The following is a 27,696-nucleotide window of genomic DNA, read 5'->3' as shown; positions in this document are numbered from 1 at the left end:
TTGCCCAACCATCGATATGCTACTGGGCCCACCAACCCTATTACAGCTGAGCACACATAACAGCAACAGAGAGATGAATTTCCACTCCACACCTACTCATCAAAGAAAATATTTCCCAGATGCTGGAGAAGGTATTGGAGGGATCCATTGATTCTTCACAGGGGAGAAAGGGACCTTTTTCTGTTTGGAGGGAAAGCAGTGTTTCCATTTTACTGCCCCAACTTCTTGGGTGGAGTGGAGAGCTCTCCCTCTGCTCTTAGTGAGGGGTAGCGTCATGGCATTGGCAGCAGATCAAATACGAGTAACAAACAGGGTGCCTAAGACCCTTCACATTGCCACAATGCATACCTGAACACCACTGCTCCTCTAAATGTTCTCAGCTGCCACAGGAAAGCATCCAAGAGTAATTGCAGCTAAGTATCACCTTGGGTAGTTTTAAGCAAATGTTGGGCATGTATTCAAGCGGGCTGAGAATATATGGAGGCTAACAGATGCCACGAATCAGATTTGCATGCATCACCCTACACACCCTTTCCTGTGCTGGGTGTAGCTCAGGCATACTGGAGAATCAGATATGAGATATTCATTCCATTGACCAATTGTGGAAGACTGTGTAGAGAGGCTTTGGCACATTGTTATTATATTCAGCTCCTTGCATATTGGTTTTGTTCCAGTGTTTCAATCTGTGTGTGATAAAGTCTGTTCTCTCTCTTTTTTTGAAAGATTATTTCTTCTCTACACATTTTCAGGAGAAAAAACAATCAGTTGAGTAAGAGACTGGCATGTAAAGTACTATCATTAGCAAAACACTAGCCTGAAATGCCCTTGCTTTCAGAAACCTTGGTTTTGGGCCATAGGAGAGGAAAAACAGAAGTGCAATATACACAAATATATTCTTAGGGATAATTAAAAAGCTAAATAAACCATCAAACCAGTGTTTACCAGCAGCTACTTTCCGTTGCTGAAAGCCACTGTAAGCAACACAAGAACTGCCAGTTCTCAGTGGATCAACTGGTGGCACCTTTTTGGCACTGTCTTCTTTCTTCAGTGTCTAGTGCCAGTACACTTTGGGTTCTGGAACAATTACTTTTAAGTAGTGCTGAGGCAAGCTGCTGCCAGAATTCTGAATCTGAGAGACTGCAATTCTCCTCTCAAAGCTTGTTTTCCACCCTAAATCTGCAATCTCCTGCTAGACACTCAAGGAAGTGGGGCTCTGTCATCTAAGCTGCCAGTCTGAATTGTTAGGAAAGGGAAGGACAATGGGACTGAAGGTAAAAGAAATTAGTGAAATAATTGGTGTGCTCATAACTGGATCTGCATGGAATAGCATGGATGTCAAAGGATTATGGTAGAGAAGGGGAGACTGCCCAGGCTGAGTTGTCGGGGGGAGGGGTGTGGCATGCCTGGTTATGCAATGAAAACAAAGCCATAAATAAAGAATTCTGCAAGCAACTGTAATGTATCATCTGACCCAAAGAAGTATTTACAATCAAATTAAGGGGCTTGGGATACAGCAATGATGTGACTATCCAAGGCAGGTAAGCAGAATGTGCACACAGTAGGTAGAATCACAGAATCTGGATTGAAAGGGACCTCAAGGTATTTTAACACACTATTCAAATACAGGATTCACTATTTCTAAGTGTTCTCTCCTGGTCCCTTCTAGATGTGAAGGTAAAGGTGCAATAGGATCTGATGCACAATCCACACATTGGCACTTCCTGACATGCCACACATGCATGGTGGAAGGTGTGATTGTGGGATCCCAAATTAAATCCCATCACAACCTCTTGCTGGTGCAGGTGGAGCCCAGGATCAAATTCCCGTGCAGCTGGGAGCCCCCTCACCCAACAAGGCTCCTAGCCAGTTGCGCCTCATATGCACCCCCATGGCTGAGAGACCACAGCTGATGCAATCTTCCAGCCATGCGATGCTAGGAGTGCCCCCGTGGCTGGGAGCCCCATCAGCTGTGAGCTCCCAGGTTCTGAGGTACACATGGTGCTCCGGCGGGCTTTAAACTAGGCTCGTCGGGGGGAGGGGAAGGTGAGGGCGGGGGAAGCTGTGGACCACCAAACCAGGTGGCACCAACAAGGACAGCCCAGCCTGAAGAAAGAGAGCTTTGGGAACATGAAAGACAGGGGTTGGACAGCAATACGGCACAGGTAAGGAACGAGAAGGTAAGAGACAAAGAGCCCTTTGGGACTTGGAGCTGGGGGGCAGCAAAGGCACCAGTCGCAGGGCTCAAGTGCCTATATACTAATTCTAGGAGCATGGGGAACAAGCAGGATGAACTAGCGCTCCTGGTTGCACTAAACGCCTATGACTTAGTGGGGCTGACGGAAACCTGGTGGGATTCATCCCATGACTGGGCGGTACATATCGAGGGCTATAGATTGTACAGAAAGGACAGGGTGGGGAAAAAGGGGGGAGGGGTTGCGCTCTATGTTAAGGAGCAATATACATCAACCCTCATCAAGACAGAATCAAAGGATGAGGAAGTAGAAGGACTGTGGGTTAGGCTAAATGGGGGGCAAGGAGAAAAGGATTTGGTGGTAGGGGTCTGCTACAGACCCCCACATCAAGGGGAAGAAATAGATTTGGGGCTCCTGAGGCAACTCTCGAAGACCATAAAAGCTAAAGAGGCGGTGGTCATGGGGGACCTAAACTACCCGGACATCTGTTGGGAGACACAGACAGCAAAGTCCCACCGCTCACGCAGGTTTCTAACCTGTGTACAGGACCTCCACCTGACGCAGGAGGTACATGGTCCCACTAGGGGGAATGCCTTACTGGATCTGGTATTGGCAACGGGGGATGACATAGTAGGGGACCTACAGATCGGTAGCCATCTGGGGGACAGTGATCACCTAAAAATACAATTCAACATAAGGCGTCGAGTGGGTAAGGTAACTAGTAGGGTGAACGTGCTGGACTTTAGGAAAGCTGATTTCAGTGAACTCAGGCGATTAGTGAAGGACACACTACAGAGTAGTAGTTTTGAAATGATGGGAGCCCAAGAAGGGTGGCTGTGCCTTAAGGAAACTATCCTTCGAGCACAAAGCGAGACGATCCCCGTGAGAGGTAAAAGAGGGAAAGGGGCCAGGAGGCTTCCCTGGCTGACCAGAGAAATCCAGGGCAGACTAAGGGCCAAAAGGGGAGCACATAAAAAGTGGAAACAGGGAGAGATCACCAAAGAGGAATATACCTCTTCTGCTCGTGCTTGTAGGGAGGCAGTTAGACAGGCCAAAGCTACCATGGAGCTGAGGATGGCAACCCAAGTAAAAGACAATAAGAAATTGTTTTTTTAGATATATAGGGAGTAAAAGGAAGGCCCAGGGAGGAATAGGACCTCTGCTAAATGGGCAGAAACAATTGGTGACGGACAGAGGGGACAAGGCTGAACTCCTCAACGAGTTCTTCGCCTCAGTGTTCCTAAGCGAGAGGCATGACAAGTCTCTCACTGGGAGTGTAGGGAGGCAGCAGCAAGGCACCAGACTTCCATGCGTGGACCCTGAGGTGGTGCAGGGTCACTTGGAAGAACTGGATGCCTTTAAGTCGGCAGGCCCGGATGAACTCCATCCGAGGGTACTGAAGGCACTGGCCGACATCATTGCAGAGCCACTGGCGGGAATATTTGAACACTCGTGGCGCACGGGTCAAGTCCCGGAGGACTGGAAAAGGGCCAATGTGGTTCCCATTTTCAAGAAGGGGAGGAAGGAGGACCCGGGCAACTATAGGCCAGTTAGTCTCACCTCCATCCTTGGCAAAGTCTTTGAAAAAATTATCAAGGCTCACATTTGTGAGAGCCCCGCAGGGCAAGTTATGCTGAGGGGAAACCAGCATGGGTTCATGGCAGGCAGATCGTGCCTGACCAATCTAGTCTCTTTTTATGACCAGGTTACAAAACGCCTTGACGCAGGAGGAGGGGTGGATGTCGTATACTTGGACTTCAGGAAGGCCTTTGATACGGTATCCCACCCCATACTGGTGAACAAGTTAAGGGGCTGTGACTTGGATGACTGCACAGTCCGGTGGGTGGAGAATTGGCTGGAGGGTCGCACCCAGAGAGTCGTGGTGGATGGGTCGGTTTCGACCTGGAAGGGTGTGGGCAGTGGGGTCCCGCAGGGCTCGGTCCTTGGACCGATACTCTTTAATGTCTTCATCAGCGACTTGGATGAGGGAGTGAAATGTACTCTGTCCAAGTTTGCAGATGACACTAAGCTATGGGGCGAAGTGGACACGCCGGAGGGCAGGGAGCAGCTGCAAGCAGACCTGGACAGGTTAGACAAGTGGGCAGAAAACAACAGAATGCAGTTCAACAAGGAGAAATGCAAAGTGCTGCATCTAGGGAGGAAAAATGTCCAGCACACCTACAGCCTAGGAAATGACCTGCTGGGTGGCACGGAAGTGGAAAGGGATCTTGGAGTCCTAGTGGACTCCAAGATGAACATGAGTCGGCAGTGTGACGAAACCATCAGAAAAGCCAATGGCACTTTATCGTGCATCAGCAGATGCATGACAAATAGGTCCAAGGAGGTGATACTTCCCCTCTATCGGGCGCTGGTCAGACCGCAGCTGGAGTACTGCGTGCAATTCTGGGCGCCGCACTTCACGAAGGATGCGGATAATCTGGAGAGGGTCCAGAGAAGGGCCACTCGTATGGTTAAGGGCCTGCAGGCCAAGCCCTACGAGGAGAGACTAGAGAAACTGGACCTTTTCAGCCTCCGCAAGAGAAGGTTGAAAGGCGACCTGGTGGCTGCCTATAAGTTCATCAGGGGGGCACAGAAAGGAATTGGTGAGTATTTATTCACCAAGGCCTCCCCGGGGGTTACAAGAAATAATGGCCACAAGCTAGAAGAGAGCAGATTTAGATTGGATATTAGGAGGAACTTCTTCACCGTTCGAGTGGCCAAGGTCTGGAACTGGCTCCCAAGGGAGGTGGTGCTCTCCCCTACCCTGGGGGTCTTCAAGCGAAGGCTAGATGTGTATCTAGCTGGGGTAATGTAGGCCCAGCACTCTTTCCTGCTTATGCAGGGGGTCGGACTCGATGATCTGTTGAGGTCCCTTCCGACCCTAGCATCTATGAATCTATGAATCTATGGGCCCATTTGGGCTCACAGGGCTCCCAGCCATGGGGGCCCTTGGCACATATTCAATTAATGATGTGATAGTAAGAAGCCAAAAAGTTATTACACATAATTTGTAAAATAACTTTGTGGCCTAATCCTCCTTTTATCACACCATTAATTGATTGCACAAATGGCCAGGTGAAAATTTAAGACATGATTAACTGGTTAATCACATTGTAAGTGTAACATGTAGATGGGGCCCCAGACAAATGTCTATCCAGCATCTTCTTGAAAATCTTGAAATCTCCAGTGAAGGAGTTTCCATAACTTTCTCAGGCAGCTTGTTCCATTTTTCTAGTTCTTACAGTTAGGAAGTTTTCATGAGATTTCATCTAAATTTGTTTTGCTGCCATTGAAACACATGACTGCATGTCCTGTCCTCTGTGACAACAGGGAATAAGGTTTCTCTTTCTTCTTTATGGCAGCCTTTCAAATATGGGAAAACTTCTATCATGCCCCCCCTCAAGGTACTGCAGTTTTCATGTCACTTCTTACAATAAATTCCTATTATTGTATGGAGAGTTCAGCTTGGAAAGGAACAGTTTGTCTCTCCTATTGCTTCCTATAATTAATTAATTAATTAATTAATTAATCCGTGTGATCCACATTTGGTTGCTTCCAAGACTGGAGTTATCCATGGATCTAAGGTACCCAGAACAACAGCTGTTGCTTTGATTGCTCACTAGGGAAACAAGTTACCACTGCTGGCTCAACTGCAAACAAACTTGCTTACTAGGGAAAAGTAGAGCAAGATGCCAGTACTGCTCTGAGCAATATGGACTCCCATCATGTTTTCTAATAGAACATCTCCTGGCCTCAAAGAGCACAGTATCATATAAATTACCAGGAGCTACTCCTAGATATGCCTCTCCAAAAGATACGTTGCTGCCCAAACCTGTAGTAGCATGCTGCATGAAGTTATGCTGGGTCCCGACAATCTCAGAACAAATGAAATGCTGACTTGAAAATTTTCCCTGGCCTTTTCATTTTTACAAATGTCCTTTCATTTGGTACCAGTTTCATTTCCAGGCCTGCCAGTGGAAGAATCAAAAGCAGGAGGTGGAAAAGAAGAATGTCTGAAAAAATGAACTCTAAAGGAGAAAATGAAATGTGTAATGTTTTAGAATGCAATCCCTGTCAGAGCCAGCTAAAAAGCCTTTTTATTTTGAGTACAATAAAGTATACAAGATCAGGAGACTTCATTGTTTTTTCAATGTGTTTTTAAGACCCACATTATTAGTAGCATTATGGAAGTGTCTAGAGGCCCCACTATGCTAGGTAATGTGCATACACCATTCCTGCCTTGACAAAAAACAAAGGGTGGGGAGGGAATGACAGATGAAGTGACTGGCCAAGGGGTCAGCAGCCTATGGCCCTGGGGGCCAGATCCAGCCTGTGAATAGAGAGGATCCAGATGCTGACAACTCAAGAACTTAGCAGCACACTTCAGTGCCAGGCAAAACAGGCATCCCTAAAATCCAAGAGCCTGCCTTTTCTATCTATTCCCTTTGCCTCTTCTGCTGATTGACATAAGGTAGCAGGCAGACAGTGGGGAAAATGCATGGTCACAGACCACAATGGAGTCTGGGCTGCAAGTAATGCTCTGCAGTGGGAAAAAGGTTGCCAACTCCTGGACATGCCTATGGTCAAAAAAGCAGATAAACAGCAGAGTCAGGTTAACAGGCCAGGTATTCCAAGTGCAGGTCTTGTGCCCTATTCACTAGAGCACACTGTCTCTCAATATGAATGTTCACTTTTGTTCTATCATGCTGACTGACATGAAAGCCACTGTTTATTATAACCATCATTGGCTGAATTCTACCTTTAAACCAGAAAGTTTGATGAACTCTTCCCTACGACCTTGGCTTGGAGGCATCAGAGAACAGTACAGCTCTGAATCTCTGTTTGTGGGCATCAAACTTGTATTTACAGAAGTTCTGCATGGTTCAAGGGCAAGAAACCCAATTTGCATTGGCACTGTATTTGTTCAGTGCCCAGGAACACAAGCATGGGGTGCCTTCCCCCAACAGATTCAAGATGACAGCCCTGTCCTATTTACTACTCATGAAGTTTTTATTATATCATGAGACCTAAACAAAACCAACCAAAATACTGACTCATTTGGGGGCACAGTTGTTTCATTATTTTTTCCGGGTGGGTATAGTTCTCTATAGTATAGAGTCTATACCCATTTTCAAATGGCATTTCTCTTTTGAGGTCTGAGTTCTTGAACTGTTTCCATGCATCTTTGTGGAGCCCCAGTGAAATAAGAGGGGCCCACTTATAAGAAAGAAAGAAACTGAAGAAATGGTTCCTTAAGTGGCTAGGATTTGGGGGCAGAGACTGTTTTCTCCTATATGTCTGGAGAAAACTTAACACATTCCATACACTGCCACACAGCTCTGACTAAATCAATTATAGTCACTTAAACTTTGTTCTAAAATCTTGTTCGAAATTTATGCTAAAGAACAGAGCTAATTTTAAAAAAAATCTTGATGGAAAGTTTCATTGGTAAAAAAACAGAATTTTCAGCTAAGAACTGAAGGACCCTGAGAAATAAATTTTCAATTTCTACTTTTAAATGAAAAAAGAAATAATTAGGAATAAATGGAAACCATCCACAAAAAGATTAATGTATCCACAAAACCAATTTGCCATTAAAAAAAAATCACTGAAAATGATTTTTCACACAGCTCTAATGATATTTTCCCATCTTATATTAAAAAGTCTGGGTTTTTTTTCAGTTTAAGTACCTTCAAACAACATATTATTTCTATTATGTCAATGATCTGTGAATAAGAAGTCTAAAAAGCCACACACTGAAGGGATGAGAAACTGGAGTGGAAATAATTTTGTTACTTAAGCAATAATATTTAGAAGTGAGCAATATTGTATATGAAGCAATAAAATGACTTCCAGGTTGGGTACACACCAACATTTTGATTCAGCACTTACCCAACCTGAAAGCTGTTTATTGAGAATATATTACTTACTTCTCATCATTATTGTTATTAGAAAGGAAAACGATCTGTAATTTTCTGTTATGGATCTATTTGGGAATGCACTCATGCCCCCACCATCATCCCCTTCAGACCTGCTGATGAGCTTCAAGAGCATAGTTAAGTTGACTGAGTCCTAAAAGGCCTGCTAACTGAACAACTTAAAGATATGTCTGGGACTGGTAGAAAAAAATGCAATACGTATGGGAAGATCCAGGATTTCATAAAGGTTGTGTGGAAGGTGTAAGTGTGCCTGCACCCTAGTTCCTGTCCTCCTACCCCAACAACAGAGAGGGCAGACTGCACCACAGAAACAACAGCAGGGACTTTTTAAAAATCCCTCAAGCAAGTAAGAATCTCCAACCTCCCTTCCTTTGCTTTCCCTCCCCTCCCCTCCATGCTCAGTGGCATGTTCTCTCCCATTGTGTGTGGCCCCCCTCTCTTGTCCACTGCCACTACTATCCCCAGCTGACCCAGGGGTAGATGGTGAAGAGGCTCCAGTGCTGCTGCTGCCTTGCTGCTGCCAGACTTTGCAGTGAGCCAGGCTTGACTAGAGAAAGTGAAGACAGCAGTGGGTGGGTTGCATTCTCCCTGCCTGCACCTGGGCTGGCAGGGAACACGAGGGTGACCCCGCAGGGCAACCCGCCCACTGCTGCCGCTGTCCCTGGATGAGCCTGGCTTACTGCAGAGCCCAGCTGGAGCAGGCAGGAATGGCTCTGGAGCTTCCCACTTTCCCTGGAGCAGCTGGAGACAGCAGCAACAATGGGCAAAGGAGGGGTGTGAGGGAAGATGCCACTAAGCATGGAGGGGAAAGGATGGGGGGGTACTTTCTCTGGGGGCTTTAAAACAAAATCCATGGCTACTGCTCATGCAGTGTGGTCAACTGCGAGTGGGGTGCATCACACAATGACTCAGATTGAGTTAGACATCCAATGCAAAATTTAGAGCTGCCTTTACTAAATAAAAACCCTAATATTCATTGTAGCAAGGCCATTTCGATATTACTCAAAAGGTTGTGAAGCATACAGAGGGTAGTCACCAGGGCAGCTCCTGTACCCACAGCAGCAGAGGGATGGCTTTCACAGTGAACATGAGCAAGACATCACCCCAAAAACAGTCAGGAGAAAAGGGAGCACTGCCCCATTCCTCTCTTTTGGCAAAGCATTGGGATAAAAAAACTACAGTGTGCTATAGGATGCTGATCTGTAGCAGATCTGTAACCTGCTCTGCCCAGCTAGTATATTGAGTCATAAGAAAGCGGTAAGATAGTTTGAAATATAGAGACAAATAATTCTGCAAGGGACCCATTAAGTTTGGGTCTCTTCTCCCATTTTTTTTGTGAAAAACATGATATGGGTAAGAGCAAATGTGCTGAGGGAGAATCTAGATAAGATACAGATGATGTCTCTTAGCTAGGGAAAACACCAACAGCGTTCGGTAGGCAAAGAATAGATTCAGTATAAGAAGCCTTATCCACTATATGATAATAAAATTTACAACGTTAGGCTACTTCTGGATTTTCAACAGATTATGGAATCTTTGCATATGCTTGCCACATCTTATTTCCTCTGCTGTACATGATTATTCATGTTTTTGCTTCCAGTAGATTGTTTTACTGCACTGCACGTTACATGGGGCTAGACTGACTCAAAGCAGAACACGGCAGCCTGTGGCCTGCTGGCCTAGCAGCATCAGCTTTCAGGAAGATATTACACCAACACTTCCAAGATTTGACTGGCTTCTGATTTACTTCCATCTGGAGTCAAGACGTTGATCCTGATGCATAAATTGTTAGACTTCCAACTATTGCAGGCTACTCTCTCTCCCTCAGTGAATGACCACACCAGTTGAGGATAACAAGTGCATAAGCTAGAATTCTCAAATTTAAAGAGCTGGGACTCAGGGTAGAGTGTAGTGAGCAATCCCTGTCTTTAAATTAATTTTCCTTTTTTTGGCTTGACAGTCTGACTGTGCTGAACTTCAGAAGACAGTATAAGTCTGTGTCTCTAATTCTTATTTACCCCAAGGCCCTGTAACACTGACAATGTTATAAATCACAGTCAGTCCCTATCTAATCAGGTATTTGTTAGTTTGGGGGTGAAATGATGTGTGGCTGTATACTTTTCTCACTGTTGAATGTGGGTGAAATTGTGTTGTGCTTGTTTATTTCTGCCCTTCCTATCATCTCATAAATCTTGTAATGTCAACTCCCACCTCTGCTCTGCCAGAGTTGCCTGTCTTGATTGCCTTTTTGCAAAACTCTCCAACAAGCACCATAATGTGTTCTCCCACACTCTGTCCGTAAACGTGGAAGGAGCCCCTATAAACATCCACAAAGCAATCCCATTGACCTCCTTTAAATCCCTCCTTTGCCCTGATCCCTACAAAATAAACAAACATAATTAAGTGAGCTGCAGCCTCTGTTTATTACATTACTTCAGGAACCTTTTAGCGCTACCTTGCACTCCCTCTGCCTGCTTGTTGTGTGTATCTGTTGTCTTATTCTAAATCTATCAGTTATTCAGCATAGTGGGTCATCTTTAATGTTTTACAACTTCTACAAAATAAGGTCCTAACTCCCCAGTGCTACACAATACCAATAATAAATTTAGCTTTTTGTCCATTAGCTGATGTACATATGCTCTGTGGCAACGTAATGAGCATCTTTAAAAGCAAACATATCCAGGTAAATGACTTACTTACTAATGACTCATTTACTTTTTCTTTCCTCTTTCAAAAAAGCCATTAAGTTGAACATGACCTTTTGAAGACTGCATTTACAGTCCATTCTTTCCATTTTTAATTACTTCCTTTGCTTTAATTGTTACATTAAGAACTATTAAGAAAGCAGCCAACTTTATAATCAATAATTTAATTAGAATTTCAGGGCCAAGAAGGCAATACAAATGTTATTTTGCAGTCAGGTCTTTTCCTTGGCCTTTGAAAGAACTTTGTTACTTGAAAGTGACATTGGTGACATAAACATTAAAAACTCATGGGGTCGGCCTTTTAACATATACATGCATTAGATACACATTACCAGGAGGCAAAAAGTTCAGATTCAGTTCAATCTGTTTGCTCCCAAACAGAAATATTCCTTGCTTCTCTCATTCTCTTTCAAAATACACATTCAAATAGTACCTACTATTTTTATAACATGTCAAAAGCCACAAGTGCTTAAGCGTTTGCTGAAATTTGGAGCCAGATGTGTCTCATGGAAAAAGCTTAAAATTCTTTACATTATACGTTTTAAAATCTCTGTAATGTCTCCTAATATTATCTGATGACCTGCAGCAAATTTCAAATTAATATGCAATGGCTTTCTAATTGATAAAATCTGATTCTGTTAGTCGTGTGTCTATCTGCTCCCACACACCCTATGGTTTTCTCATTGGCTTTCCCCTGCAAGCTTTCAATACAACAGCAGAAACTGTGATTCATTACATTCCGGCTTCCATACACGGGCTTCCGTGCATACCAGTTATGCATGGCAACATCTGGTGCTACATGCCTGAAATACAAACATCTTCTATTTATAATTATAGGTCCTGGGTCTTACCTCCAATCAACAAGATTCCGTCTCTCACAATGATAAGGCTGGCCCCAAAGAAGTTTCCTTAGTAGCAACACACATGCAACTGGATGAGCAGGTGAAGATGCTGTACTATGGGCACATCTACATGAGACACTAACTTCACAGTAGTCTAATAACACTGTGTAGTAGCGTGCTGGGCAAAAACTATGCTAATACACTACTACACAGTAGTAGTAGGCTACTGAACAGTAAGCATCACTAATCCTGTGCACCGTTGCTATCACGCAGTAGTGCGAGTTACTGCGCATTGATTTAGTATTTGGTTAACCAAGTACTAAGCTTAATGCACAGTAACTACAGCATGTTAATTAACATGTATACACTCTGTAAATATGCCCTCGAAAACCTCTCTCAACCTTGGCTCAGCTCTATCCAATGTGAATTATGACTCTGTTGCACTGTTTTTGTCATATGGAAAAAAAAAAACCCTGTACGTACTGGATGAGAAAGTGATGAAAGAGCCATGACACTGGTAGGGAAAAAATCATGCTTTAAGAAGGAAAACAGGGAGACAGATGCAAATATTACTGGGTGAATACATGGAAAGGTATACTATAAGATGAGGAGGCAGCAGCGAAAGCTGTGGTTGCCTACAGGATGGAACAGATACCAAGGTATGACATGCCAGGAAGGAAATAGGCAGACAGCCATTATTCCCTATAAACTGTGTAGACAGACTCAGGTAAACTGGATACCAAGACTAGGAGAAGTTTAGGGAGAGGAGAGAAAAGATGTTAGATTGGGCAACTCTGAACCTGTGCAGGGCAAGAATGCAAGACTAAAGATGTATCTGCACAGAAAAAATGAATCTGTGATTATATCTCATGCTTGTTTGCAGTCAATAGATGCACTGTTCATTTGTGGGACAGCTACTGCTGCCACATCTTCACCACTATTACACTAAATAAAGCTAATGGAATTATGATTGTGTCTGCTACAGTCACTCCATTATTCTGTTTAGACATACCTTGAAATCAACAAATATAAAGTAACAAATAAAGCTAAAAAGGCAGGTTGAGGCAGCTTGGAAAATACCTTCTATACAGTGCACAACATTCTAGCAGTGTTGATAACTACTCAGGTAGACAGTCTAAATATATTCCTTCTCCCTCCCCCAATCTTTCCCAACACATTATTCCTGTATCCACAACATTTTTTATTCGTGACCTAATGCCCGGTCCTCTCATCATCACTCAAGTTCATCATGGGCATTATATCTGAGGCTGCGGAGCTAGCAACACAACTGTCTAAACAACTACAAAGTGGACATGTGCTGAGGAGAGCCAAACCTTGCTGCCAGTTAGTTGCATCTGGGCCAAGGTGAGCTAGTCAGTAGAGGTCACTGCTGTATTGTCTGCTATTGTAGCAAGCAAAGCCAACATAGCTTTGTCTTCTTAATAACAAGAAGGCATGATTTTAACTCGTATTAACATCAGGCAAAATCCTAGTGAAGACAAGGTAGATTGCTGTTTTCAGTCAAGGTAGGAAACCACATTACTGAGTAGTCTTTAAACACCAGCTCTGCTTGCAGATGTGGAAACCTCCACTGTCACTGATAGGTGTTAAAGGGTTTTGGCCTCTTCTTAGCTGGTGCCTTGCTCCTCAGCTATGTCAGGATGAGATCCAAATTCGGCACCACCAAGGTGGTTTGGGTGTGGCTCCTACTCACCTGCTATGTCTTTGATGTTTTAATTTTTGTCTTGGGAGGCAGTTCCCTGTAACTGGCCCAAGGGGATATCATCCCTGAGTTTTTTCATGGGGCTCCAACCTCCCTTTTACCCCACCCTCATCACATCCATGGCCAGAGTGGACTCTATTCTCTGCATGTCTTACTCTTGGATGAGCCCGTCTCATCCACGCCCCCCACCTCCGAGGGTTGGGTCTTTCTGGCCATCTGTCTTTGGACTGGAGCCTGGGCAATTAAACACATCCCTGTTCCTAAGTTAACCATAAGTTAAGAAAAACTGAACATAAAGGATCAGCATTAACTGATAGGCTCCTGGGATCTTGTTTCCTATGGCCTTTGGTCTTGCTGAAGACTCTGTCATCCCTCTTTGCCTAGTAGGCATCTGGGAGGGGTGGCCGCTATGTGCCATGCCCCTGTTGGCCCTCTCGGGGAAGCCTTCCTTGGTCCCACATCCCTTCCCCTTTTGGGCCCATTTGATCTGCAGTTGGGCTGTCTGGATCCCACCAGCTGGTGCTGCTTGCCCCCCTTGCATGGGGCTCTGTGATCCTCCGTACTTCCCTCACTGTGGTGCTGCCCATGGGTGTTAGCAGTCCCCTGGGGCCATTCCCTGCCACAGTACCCAGAGCTTCTGTTGGGGTCTTGTCTCCCCTTCATGACATCCCAGGTGCTGCTCTTCTCTGGTGGAGCTCCCCAGTGTCCCTCTGCTCCTGGGGCTTGGATTCCCCAGTTCACCTGCTGGTATTCAGCAGCAGATGCTTAGCTTCTTGCCCCTGTCCTTGGAGCTCGCACCCTCCGGGTCTTCAGCCAGTGTCTCCCTGCCGACGTTCAACTCTCCTTCTCCCCACCAGTGTCCAGCTGAGTCCCCAGATGCTTTTTGAGCAGCCCGTGCCTCTCTCAGGCAACGCCCCCTGTGCCCACTGATTTGCAAGATCAGGCAGCTGCGGTACTGCCAAGCCTGTTCTCCCTGCCCCCGAGTCTCTCTCCAGCTGCTACTCTTTGTTGAACCTGCGGTAAGTATTGGGCTGCATTGGGAGGAAGTCTGGGGTGAGTCCAGGGGGCTTTTGCCTTCCCTCTCATACCCCCCACTCACCCCAAAACAAACAAACAACGCCCCCGCCGTGCTTTACTTGAAACTTGGCACACTCCCACACCAAGTGCAAAGCATGCCCAGAAGAGGCAGTGCATTAGCTGCACCAGGCTTTCCCAATGTTGTAGTGATCAGGTGCTTTAGTGGAGCTTTTTGGGGGGCTTTTATCTAATAGATGATTGAATCAACTTTAGCTAAAAGCATCAAAAATCCCCAGTGAAGCACCTGATCTATACAGATGCTGAGGAGCCACGTCAAAATAATGTGCTACTGCTTCCAGTAGAGCACAATTCCCCACCCTCCCTCCCCTACCCCGCCATCACATCTATCAGTGCCCCAAGTGTCCTGCCTTCTTCAGGAGTTGACCTTGAGTTAGTTGACTCAAACTACAAACACACCTTCTTTGTAGTGAATAAAAAAACATGTGAGAACAGGACAACAAAAGGACTGCCTTTCTAGTTTGTGAGAGGAAGCAAATCTCTTGTGCGCTAGTCCAGACATGCACATGAACATAAATATTCTGACAATTATTATTTATGCAGGTAAGCACAGAGCTTTACAGATCTCACAGAAGTGATTTTTTTTTTATCTTGAGGTAGAACAAAGTAGGGGAGAAGGTAGTTTTTTATAGGAAAAAGATTATAAGACATTTGTTAATGTTTAGATTTAATATTTGGGAACACAATCAGGAATGGAGACAAGGTCAGTGATAGGTTAGCCAAAAGAACTGCAATGCTGTATTTCCTTTTCAGGGTTCATTCTGGTATCTACATAAACCTAAATAAATCTAAATGAAATTAAAAAGAAAATGCATTTTCTGCCCAGGGATATTTTCAAAAAGTAAAAAATGTTTTCACATTCTAAATTAGGATAAAAAATAAAAAATGCAAACACTTTTTCACAATAATAATACTAGAAATAGTGATAAAAATAAAAGTAATAGTAGTGGTGGTAGCAGTGGTAGAAGTAGTGGTAGTAAGCTTAGGTTAATTAAAATGTTTCATTTTGTTAATGTGAAATATTTCGTTTTAAAATATTGACCTATTTGCTATAATCAACTTAAATTTCAAATGAGAAGTAATTTAAGACAAAAATAAAATTTTTCATTTAAAAGATGATGGAACATTATGTTACAACCATTTGAAACTTTTCCCCAAAACAAGAGATTCATCAAAGCTTATTTTTTTCTTAAAATTATTTTTGGTTCTGACAGTAAGGTTTTGTATTGGAAAATGACCTTCACATAAAAAAATGCCAACCAGGTCTAACTACCTCTTAAAGTTTTGCATTACTAACAACCCCTGATGGAATCATAACCCAATTTATGTGTATATGCTTGTTATTTATTCTTGTTTTATTCGGTTAATGAAGGACGTGTCTACATCACACAAAACAGTGCTGTACAGAGAACTAGAACCTGAAGAGTCACGTGACTTTTTTTCAGAGTTTGAAGTAATCAGTATCCATTTGTTTTCTACATTGGAAAATACATCTAGAAAACAACTTTTTCAAAATATATAAATCCCTTTTATCCCAGGGTTGCAAAAACCTTCCAAAATCCTTGATTAAATAAAAACTGTTCTCAAGCTATGGACAGGCATTACATGAGCCTGCTGTAGTGTCAAGAGAAAGGCCTTTCTTTTCGCACAAAAAGAAAACATATAGCTGTTCAAGGGGTGGGGTTGCAGAAAAAGAACTGGCTCTGTTGAGAAAAAATGAAAGCACTTTCCACCAGGAAGATCTCTCTTCTCTCACATGAGCTTGAATGTCTATGCACTTTTCGAGATACTGGACTGCCCCTAGTATTCCACAGCAGGGTTGTGCAGAATTTCAACTGCCATTTCATTTCAGTGGTGTTTCAATGCTCAAAACTCAGAATCCAAAATGAAACAGGAGACATGTCGAAACGTTTGAAATGAAATGAAAGAAGTCAACACTTTTCAAAGATGGTTCGGCATTTTAAAGGTGTTTCGAAGCTGGGCTTGCAGGAAAAGAGAAAGTAAGGAGAGGGAGGAGGAAGATGGGGGAACAGACTGACATCTGTAGCTGGCCAGTGTCTGCCAACTGTCTCTGAGGTCCCTTCCAACCCCAGTGCTCTGGAGGAAGGACCTAAAAAGTTTAAAAACAGCATATAAGCCTGTGAGTGCCTAAGCTGTTAGCCTTTGTCAGCGTGTCTCTCGCCAGAGAGCAGCATCTGAAAGGCGCTGACTGACTGCTTCCTAGCTGCTACTATCTAGCTAGGGAGCTTGCCTTCTACTTGTAAAGGATTGGATAGGATACAGTTTACACTGACAGCTTAGCTATACTAGCCTAACTTCATCCCTATATCATTTCTCTTTTTTCCCTATATCCATCGCTTTGAACTTCTTTTTTTTTTTACCTGAAGAAAAATAAATCTGTGTTTTCCCTGACAGTATGATTGCTAGGCACTGTTCAGGAAAGCATAGCATAGATTAGATAGATTGGACACACAGACACCTACATATACACACACTACACACAGACAGACACCTTTTCCAGCACAGAAAAACATGACGCATGCTGGAAAGGCTGGTGCTGCCAAGTCTGGGAGGGAAGCAAAAGGGGGCAGAGGGTGAGGTGTCAGTTCCCTGCCACCCAAGCTGAGACACAGCCTCTTTTCAATCAGCCATAAGGCTGCTGCTGGTACTGAGAGCAAGGAGGTCACAGCAGTACCTGCAGCTGCACCTCCTCTGATACCAGCTGTGATAATAAACCCCAATACCAGCAGCATGACAACAAGCAGCACCAGCAGCACAGTCTCCTCCACCCCCAATTGCAGGTCCCAGCATGAGCCTCTCACTCCCAGTCTTAGAGGAGCTCAGTCTTGAAGTAAGGAACCTCAGCTTGATAGCACAAGAAACTCTGGAGCAGGAGTGGGAAGCAGAGTGGGAACTCCACACCCCCAAAAGTTCCCCTAGAGCCAGGTCCCCTTCCCTGGAAGGGACTGTGCAAGAGGCTGTGGGGGCAGCTGGCTCAGCTCTTCCTCTTGTTGTGCCTCTGCCTGCTGAGGACGGGGATAAGGCAGGAGCCCCAGCCACACCCCTGAAGCAAGGAGGTAGTGTGGTCTGAGGTCACTTTGACATGGTAGATGATCCCACATATGGTACCTGCCTGCACTGCTGAGCCAAAACCAGCTGGGGCAAGGGAGTGAAATACATGAGCACCACAGGGATGCTGATGCATCTCTGCAGGCACCATCGCTTTGTCCTTGCTCCTCCTCAGCCTGGCACCAGTGGGAGTGTGCCCAAAAAGAAGTCCCCCTCTCACTCAAAAGCCCCTGTCCCCCTGAAACAGAGGCAAGCCACCCTGGAACAGTGGAGGAAGGTGGGCACACAGGGGGGCATGTTCGCAAGGTGAGCAAGGTCACCCAGAGCATTGGCAGGCTTCATGGCCTCAGCAGGGGGCTGTCATACCTGCTGTTTTCTCTGCCTTAACACATGCACAAAGTCACACATGTCATGAGTTTTGCTTGCCAGCACCTTGAGGTGCAGTTTCCCAGAAACCCCTGCACCTATCTCCTTGAAAACTGGCAGGCTTCATGGCCTCAGCAGTTTTCACCCTGCTGTGCCTTAACACACACACACGACACAAGTTTTGCGGGCCAGCACCTTGTGGGCCAAAACAAATCACTGTCTCATCACAATGCCAAATCTGAAACCAAAATGAAACACAGGTGTTTTGTACAGCCCTATTCCACAGTCCTTTATGCTCTCTTTCCTCCACCAAAGGAGAGACAGGGAGGGAGGGATGGAGAGCAGTGGCTCTGTGTGAGAGAGCCCTGTGGGGATCCTGCTGCTGCTTGAACACTCTAGGGGACTGGACTGTTCAGGCAGCATGACCAATGCCCTCTACTAAACAGACCAAGGTCACCTGGGTTCTAACCATGGGCACAACTGCCTCCTGTTGTGTGCACAGCACCAGAGTGACCCACCGCTGTGCATGAGATTCTCCTGAAGCTGGATCCATGTGAGCCAAGGTATGCTGCCTCCCATCCCATGCACAGCTCCAGTTCATGCAAGAAGTGTGTGTGTGTGTGTGTGTGTGTGTGTGTGTGTGGGGTTCTCCCAGAGGTAGAAACAGCCTGTTTTCCATGGGGTGTGGGAGGAGTAAGGAGTTTCCTCTCACCCCTGGCTGGAGAGCTTACCTTTGCTGCTCTCCAGTCAGAAAGATGGAATGCTTGCATGCTCCCCCTCTCACTCTATTTCCCAGTGCTGCAAATTCCAGAGAAGTTTGAAATTTGTAGTGTTCAAATTGAATGCCTCTCCCTGACCTCAGACTTTTGTGATATGTTACCTGCTATAATCCATTTGTCATATCTTACAATGAGAACTACACAGGTGAAGCTCACATGCAGCTGTAATGAGATCAATGGGATCCAATGCGTAAAACAAATGGGAAGACAAATTAATCCAATGTAGGTTACCAGTGAAAGAAATCATTATTGTCTCCAACCTCATGAAATGCATGAGCAGATCAGTCTATTCCTGTAAGAAAAAATCCAATTGGTCCAATAAAACATATCACAAAATATCCTTGGCTCTCGTACCTTTCCTGAACTATCACAGCTGTAATAACACTGCAACCCTACTACAACATTCAGAAAACGAATTCTGCCATTAATAGGCAGAGAGTACAAAGTTTGTCCATGTAGACACACATCCTTAACTGTTGGAGGCATGTTACTGAGGCTGTTCAAAGGAACCTTGTATTTTTGCTACCCATGCCGTAGCTGTACATATATATTTAAATAACTTCACCCTCCAAGACCATCAATCACAGCTCTGAAACTTCACCTAAAAAAAAAGTTACGCTACCATCTGATATCTTGTGTATTGATCAGTCTATCATATTATATGGTCTTTCTTTATATAACACCTATCCTTTTCAATCTATATTTTACCTAGTATATTTCTTTGTTTTTCTCCAGTATTCAGTACTGTTCCTGTTCACTGAATGTACACATTTTTGAAAAGTAGCATATATAGAACCAATGATCTTCTGTAGTTGATCCACATACATTTAATATGCATGTTGCCAGATTACACTGCACATTTTTATTAAAATTCTGAAGACTGCTTTATTTGGCAAGTTAAATGTTTTAAAGTTCTCTGTTTACCTTTTTCATATTTCCTTTTAACTCCAATCATTCCTTTTGCCTGGAAATAAAAACCGCCACATGCATGCAGACTGTGGGAACATGCTAAAATTAAGCCCAGTCTCCAGATATTCCCACTACTCCCAGACAGATGTCCTCTTTACAACACTTCTGTTTTCCTAAACAGAAAAAGCAAGTGGCCTCCCTGAAAAACTGACAAATAGTATTGCTCTCTGGATTAGGCAACAGGAAACAATGTGTTAATGGTTTTCAGCTGCATGGTTAAGCATTGTCCACCATCACTAATCCATCTGATCTGGTACCTAAGGGACTGTGATCCTGGGTCCACACATTCAAAGTTATTTCTTTATTTTAGATTTGGGTTTTTCTGCTTGGCAGCACAAAACACTAATTCTGAGATCAACCACAGAGCTCAGTTTTGAATCTAAAAATCAAAACTGTCTTAGAGATCTGTACAATTGTTTATATGTTGCATGTTTTTAAAATCTAACAAATAGCCATTTTTAAGTTTTACATTGTCTTTGTCCTGTTATCTTTCTGCCCATAAACTGCTTAGGGAATGGGCAGGCAGAGTAGACAGCTACTCTTCCCCCAACAACACACTGCCTAATTGGATGGCGAACAGAAAAATTCTCTACCCTGAGAAAATAGCATTCTTAAGGCCTAGGGTGTGGGACCCCTTTATGCTCTTAACACACTCTCTCCTCTTATTCTTACTGATGAGTTGTTTCAGACCACAAGTGCTAAAAGTCTACAAGTCACTTCATGGAGAGTAGAGGGGGGAAGAATATGAGTAAGCTGATCTGATATTTCCACTGCCACCCCAATTCTAAGTTTTTTAGTAATTCAGTCTGTTTTAGCTCAGTGTCCTCCCTTTTTTGCCTGACACTACTTTTTTTTCCTGTACTAGTTGTTTCTTTCTGATATTTTTCTCTTTCCCAGTCTCAAAAGGTGAGTGTAAGGGCTTGTTACACCTTCCACTGAAAGACACGCGAACATTAATTGTCTTAGCAGAGCTCTGTAGTAGATTGGAATCTAAAAATCAAAACTGTCTCACAGATCTGTGCAATTTTTTATATGCTGCTTGTTTTTAAAATCTAACAAACAGCCATTTTTAAGTTTTAAATTGTCTTTGTCCTGTTATCTTTCTGCCCATAAACTGACTAGGGAATGGGCAGGCAGAGTAGGCAGTTACTCTTCTCCCAACAACACACTGCCTAATTGGATGGTGAACAGAAAAATTCTCTATCCTGAGAAAATAGTAGCTAGGGACAGGGCAGGCCCACTACTCCCACTGGGCAGATTGAGCACTGCAGCTCCAGAGTGCCCAGTGACCACAGCACCTCCTGCTACTGCACAGACTGGCTTGGTCTGCTTGATGGAAGCAGTGAGCCAATTTGAGTAGTTGTGGGAGGCACTACCCACTCCCACCCCCACAACACCCACCACCACTGGCACTGGCTCACTTTGCCTGGTGAGAGTAGAACTGGTCTGAGTAGTGGCAGGAGGCACCATGGCTGCTGGGTGTTCTGGGACTGTGGTGCGCACTCTGCCCAGCCCTGCTGCACCCCCAGTGTCCTTGCTTGCCCTGACTCAGGCCAAAGCCACTATCTAACGCTATGAAAATGTGTTAACGTTAACAGGTATTTGAAGTCGTTAAGGCAGAAATGTCTGGGTTTGGGACAATATCATCTAGGTTTCTTCTGCCCCTTTGGCTGGTGTCTCCATTATTCATCAATGACACCACACTACTTCAGAGCTTTTAGTTTTTGATTTAGCCCGTGGATCACTCAAGTTAGAACACAGGGTTGGTCACTGTTGTGCTAAACTGTCGTTCTACTATTTAAGCCATTTAAAATCTAAACACTAAAAATATGACATGTTTAATGTCTTCCTATTTCAATGCCAGGGATGGGACAACCTTCCTTCACAGTGGGAAGGAACAGGATCGCTTGTACTAGTATGCCAGCATTCTCCTGCAGACAGAGTATAAAGAGAAGAATAAAACACTTGTTTGAAATTGTTAGATTACCCTGCAAAGTGGCAAAGTCTGATGGAAATCCTTGATAATGAACTAAATCATGGAACGTGCCAGTAAGAGTGTGAATGGCTACCTCTAGGGGGCGGAAAGGGAAATCGACATTTGCTAACTGTTACTATACAAAGATACCTGAGACACCTGGTAGTCCCTTTTATTGTTAAATAGAAAATAAACCAGTGTAACCCTAATTCTACAGAGACTAATATATGTGCTTAATTGTAGAGATATTAGTAGTCACATGGGAGTCAGAAATACTCTCATAGATATAGTTAAATGCACATGTAAATCTGTGTGTATGACTGTTAGCAAATGTAGACTTTTTGACAACTGCTATATAAATTACCATATAGCTTTTACAGAACAGGAAATCTCTATTTACAAAAGATGCACATAGAGCAGTATTGTTTAGCTCCAAAAAGCACAAGGAGTAATATTTACATTGAATGTCTTCATACATGTGAACTAATACCAGATTCTGCTTTCCTTTGTTTTATTTTTGTTAATTATTCATATGGTTGGAAACATCAATCTGTAGGCAGCCTGAGAACAGTAAAGATTCAGGTTGGTTTCTATTTTATCCAGACAAATTCGACTGTCTCGAGAAATCACTCATCAGACTGTGAGAGATACAGATGAATGGCAGCTTGCTTATCATGAGCAGAATTAACCAGGCAAGTGAACTTGTGCTCTCAGGGTCTGAGGTTCTTTAACAAATCTTACATTTATCATTGGATATACTTTGCAATTCATAAGGCAAGAAGATGTTCACTCTGATGTGTCAGCATGAAAATATTCTGGTGAAATGCCAGAATGCACTTGTCTTTCTATGAAACTGGCATAAGGGAAGAAATAAATTTAACAGTTTACCCTGGCATGAAAACCTTCAGCTTTATTGGAAAGAGATTCCTACCACAGAATTGTGTCTTCAACTACATACAATCATCCCAAGGGGAATTTGGCCTGGTCTTAGCATGCTGCCAGTGAAATCCAACAATATAATGCATTTCTTTCCAAAACTTGGAAATATCCATGTTCTTCTAAATACTATTTTACCTTTCGTAATCTTATTTCCCTGAAAACAATCTGCAGCCTTCATTTTTAATTTAATGCAGATATCATAGATTAAATTTTACATATGGTTGGGACAAATCCTGTGTGATATCCAGAAAAAACCCACTTTTTTTATGCATTTCCAAATTCTGCAGGCCGTTTTATAGTTTTGCCTTAGTAATTTCAAAGATTTTTGTTTCCTTTTCCCCCAAAATACAAAGCTGATTTGTCTGTTCAACTTACACGCAACTGACTAGCAATTCCTTTAATGATAAAGAGCTAATAGCTTACGAGCAGGATGTGATTATTAATGTGAAGGTAATTGTTAGGAAAAAAAACTACTGTACAATTTTTACATTTTATTAAAATAAACTTTAACTGTATTCCTTAATGCTAACTGATCCCAAAAGGTAAGAAAATGGTATGTTCCAAACTAATGGGATTAAATCATTTATCTTCTTTCTGGGAAGACACTTTAATATAGCCTGATCACTTAGTATGAAGGAAGTAGATGCTCATAATGAATTTGCCACTGATATCTGGGTATGAATTAGGTATACTTTTGTGATCAACTTTCCTGGAAACTTGCATATATGAAAACAAGGAGTCTTCATTTTAACTTGAGTCACTGAATGCTTAATATATTAATTTACCATCCATTCTGTTTTTCCTTGGCCCCATAAACAGAAATTAGCTAATAAACTTAAAAAATATTCCACTGTCTTCTTCATGTGAGCTTCTTTTTCAACTAAGATGTGCATAATTATTACAGCAATGACTCTTAAATATACAGATATCCCTTCTCCCCTTCTAAGTCTCACGTAATTACTGCATTTACTCAGATCTGGGATGAGATTCTTTGCTTCAGTCAACACGGGGGAAAAATTGTCAGATTCAAATAACAAGGTAGTGACTCAGCTCTTTGGGCCCCAGATGGCTTGTATAGCAGGGGGAGGAGGACATGCAGCTGGAGGGCATAACTTGTGGTTGGGGAGCTGTACGGCGCAGGAGGAGCATGGGGGAGACTACACTCTGTTCGTCATTCCACCTACCCGTTCCCTTCCCCTCCTGTATTACCTTCTGCTCTAGCTCCAGCCCCTCTAGCTCTGACCTGGCCAAGTCCAAAGCTATTGCCTTGCTTCTGCCTGGCTGGGCAAGGCCAAGCTGACTGCTGCTGACTGCCACAGAGCAGAGCTGCAGCAGAAGTTAAGTGTCCAAAGGGCTGTGGCTCATTTTGCTACTTAAGAATTCCTGAAGTGTAGACAGAAAACCATGATAAAGTGACACGTTCAGCAGCCTCTTAGTTTTAATTATTGTTCTGTTCCCCTCTCTGTACCCCCTGCCCCACCCCCAGATGGGAGAGGAAATACATACCTCTTGTTTCAGTTCCTAGTGAATATCTGTTCTTCTATCCTTTATCATTTTGTTCAGGCATTTGACTTTAGTTTTGAATATAAACCCCACAAAGTACAGGAGGTTGCAAAGCAACAGGGACAAAGGAAAAATTATCAACTGCACATTTGATCCTGCATATACTGTAGCAATGCCTATTGATCCATTTATGCATAACAAAGAATGACCATAGAGAAGAACGAGAGACAGAGAGATGCAAATCTTCTGTCAATGACCATTGTGAAATATTTTCCATTAAGAAAGAATGACCCCTAACTCATGAAAGGTCAGCACTAAATTATGAAGGCCATTCTACCAAAAAGAATAGCAAACATATTAGCCCTAGACATTGGTGTGTCCTTTATTTTTCCTACCCCATTTTTCCATTTGTCAGTAACTTATCAAAGAGTGACACAAATACTCCATCCATAGAACTAATATAGCACATATGGCAAGGCCCCTAACTTGTCTCCTAGATTCACCAACAAAGAGAACAACTGACAATCCAGAGCCAAACTTTTCTTCTGTGATGTGAATATCTACCTATTAGCCCCTGGACTGAGGTGACCAACAAATTTACAAGCTCACCAAAGAGACAGCATATAGTAATAACTTTTTGGTCAGTATAAAATAGCTGTATTTATATTCTATTACTGAGTCTCCACATTATGTAGGTTGTTAATTTTCTGGACAAGTTTCCACTTCTTTCATATTTCAAATGACCACTGTATTTGAACAATTCCACCAATTTGCAAAAACAGCAGCTTACTCACCGTCCTGGCATCCCAAAGTGACAGGGTCTTGTCAGCAGAGCAGGTGAGAATGGTGTTGGAGAATGGCAGAAACTCTATGCTGTTAACTGAATCCTTATGGCCACGCATGGTGTATCTGCATCTCTCACTATAAAAGAAAACAATGATAGAAATATAGCACTTACCATCAAGCAGAATGAAACAGATTAGACCAAAAAATCATATTTTATTTTTCTTAGTTGTTATTTTCAGAGATATTAATGTGAAGGGAAAGGCTGGATTCAGGCTAAAAAATTGTGCATGTGTATGTGCACATGCCTGTGAGAAAGAGAGAGAGAGTATGTGGGCTGATATGCATGCCTAGATTTTCAAAAGCAAGCAGTGGTTTTAGGGTGCTTAATTTTACATACTGTAAAAGTACTACAGTTTCAGAGAGTGGTTGCTTAGCACTTTCTGATAATTGGGACCTTCTGAGGTGTCTTGATATAGGCACTCAAAAATCACCAGTCACTTTTGACAATTTAGGCCACTTCATTTCTCATAGTATCATATTGTTTTACATGAGAAAGAGAAAAGGAAAAAAGAAGAAAAGAAATCAACTGATCTGGGGATATATACTCCTATACAATAGAAGAATAAGAGAACTGCCACCTCCCTCCCAAAGAAGCAGCAGAAATCTACATCTTCTGTTTTGGGGGATGACAATGTACAACAGGGCAGGGAGAAGAAAGAGAGTATTGTTCATGAGTCACTGACATAAGAAATGGGCCATCCCAGGCAGTCAGGCTGCAAGAACAGACTTGTGAGAGATTAATTAGGTGCCAAACCAGGAAGGCCCATTCAGAATCCTTTAGCAAGGTGAAAATGGACTAAAGTGATGGACCATGACAGCAGTGAAAAGGAAGGAAATGATTTGTACATTTCCATCAAGAACATAAACACTTAGGCCTGATGCAGTTCTCTTTCTCCCCCCTTGCCACTTCCATATCAATGTGTACTGATGAGCGAGCTCTCACTCTCCAGATTTAATTTACCACTCTGGTAACTGACTGACGGATATTTCTGAGAACCTCCGACTGCTACATAAAACAAACTCATCTTCCCTTCAAGCTGAGATATAATTTAAATGAGATTGCATTTCTCACACACAAGTTCATTTCTAGTGGAGGGGGGAACATTTTAACTGGATGCTGTACCGGTGCTAAGAAATACTTGATTTGAAGCTGTGCACCTTTGACTTTTTCCATGGGAGTACATTTTTGTATACAAACAGACTAATTTTACCAATTTACATACATACACATCTAGAATAACCCTATTATTTTATAGTCCGTTGTTCCAGGTCCAGTGATTTAACATACAGCAGAATTGAACCCTTGCTTTTTCTCTTTGTAAGCACAGATTCATAGATAGAAGCTGTGCAGGTTCAGAAATTTGGTTAGCTCAGAAAATAGAGAAAACCATGTATGTATGGTAAGATTGGTATTTGTCACCTCTCCCCCCATTCCCTATTCCCTGAAGCAGGTTTTGTATCCGTGTTAAATGATGTAACCAACTAGGGGTATTGCCCAGGGAAGTTAAGAATGATCCATTAGTATTCACCAGCAAAACCCTGGGATGATTTTACCTCCAGAAGTAACACTTTACCCTTGTTTATTTGAGGTACTCAGCAATTCGATATGAAAATCTGAACTGTTTCTCTTTTTTTAAACTTAATTTCACAGTATCATGGAAAATTAGGGTTGGAAGGTACTTCAGTCATTTAGTCCAATCCCCTGCTCAAAGCAGGATCATCCGCAACTGTATCACCCCAGCCAAGGCTTTTGTCTAGCTTGGTCTTAAGAACCTCCAAGGATGGAGATTTCATAACTTCTGTGGGTAACCTGTTCCAATGTTTTACTACCCTCCTACTAAGATTTTTTTCCCCTAATATCTAACATATTTCCTTGTTGTAACTTGAGACCATTGTTCCTTGTTTTGTCATCTGCCACCACTGAGAACAGTCTAGCTCCATCCTCTTTGGAACCAGCCTTCAAGCAGTTGAAGGCTTCTATTAAATCCCACCTCAGTCTTCTTTTCTGCAGACTAAATAAGCCCAGTTCCCTCAGGCTCTTCTCGTAAATCATGTCCCCCAGACCCCTAACAATTTGTATTCTCCTCTACTGGGCTCTCTCCAATTTGTCTACATCCTTTCTGTAGTGGGGAACCCCAAAATTTGTGGCTCCAGTAACCACCTCCTCTCAAATACAGTCTGTTCCTCATAAAAAAACCCAAGTTACCTCCCCCCTTCATTTTATGTTAAATTGAAATGTTAATAAACAACACAAAGTTCAATTCATACTTCAAATCCAGACCTGGCTGCCCCCAAACTTTCTACTTCAAGACTAATTATCCTCAATCTTCTCTTTTTTTCTATAAAAGCACTTCCCACTTTGCTTATATCCAGGTGAAATAATGAGCCACCTGCCACAATAAGTCAGCCAAACCTTCTTAATTCTTTCCCAGCAGGGTCAAAATCTTGCTAACAGCTTCAGGCAAACACTGGCAGCTTGTTATAATTATGAACAGCAAAACTTCAAGCTGATCATCCTACTTAAATTAAACATATCATCATCAATATCATTAGCTCAGTGGGAATGGCAATCTTTGATTTTCTGCACTGCACTATCATAGTGTGTTTTCTTTTAGAATCCGATTACAAGATGATGTGCTTCACACACTCCACTTTGCTTTCCAGAAAGCTGATTTCATATTACCCAACTCAAAATACTTAGTCTGCCTGCTTACTTAATGAAGATTTCACTATATTCTTAACATATACTGCATC

At 43.0% G+C, this 27,696-nt stretch overlaps 1 protein-coding gene across 1 annotated transcript in view; it reads right to left on the bottom strand.

Annotated features, from left to right (window-relative positions):
* SPAG16 (sperm associated antigen 16) overlaps window positions 1-27,696 on the bottom strand; it is a 947,700-nt gene that overhangs the window by 288,263 nt on the left and 631,741 nt on the right. Inside the window, exon 13 of the mRNA XM_090041227.1 lies at window positions 24,891-25,017. Coding sequence (XP_089897353.1) covers window positions 24,891-25,017 — 127 coding nt within the window. The remainder of the gene's footprint in view (window positions 1-24,890; window positions 25,018-27,696) is intronic.

This window comes from Crocodylus siamensis, chromosome 4 (genome assembly GCF_052110815.1).
Source record: "Crocodylus siamensis isolate JL-2025a chromosome 4, ASM5211081v1, whole genome shotgun sequence".
NCBI lineage: Eukaryota > Metazoa > Chordata > Crocodylia > Crocodylidae > Crocodylus > Crocodylus siamensis.
Note: the sequence above shows the minus strand (reverse complement) of the source record. Positions and strands in the feature narration are given on the sequence as shown.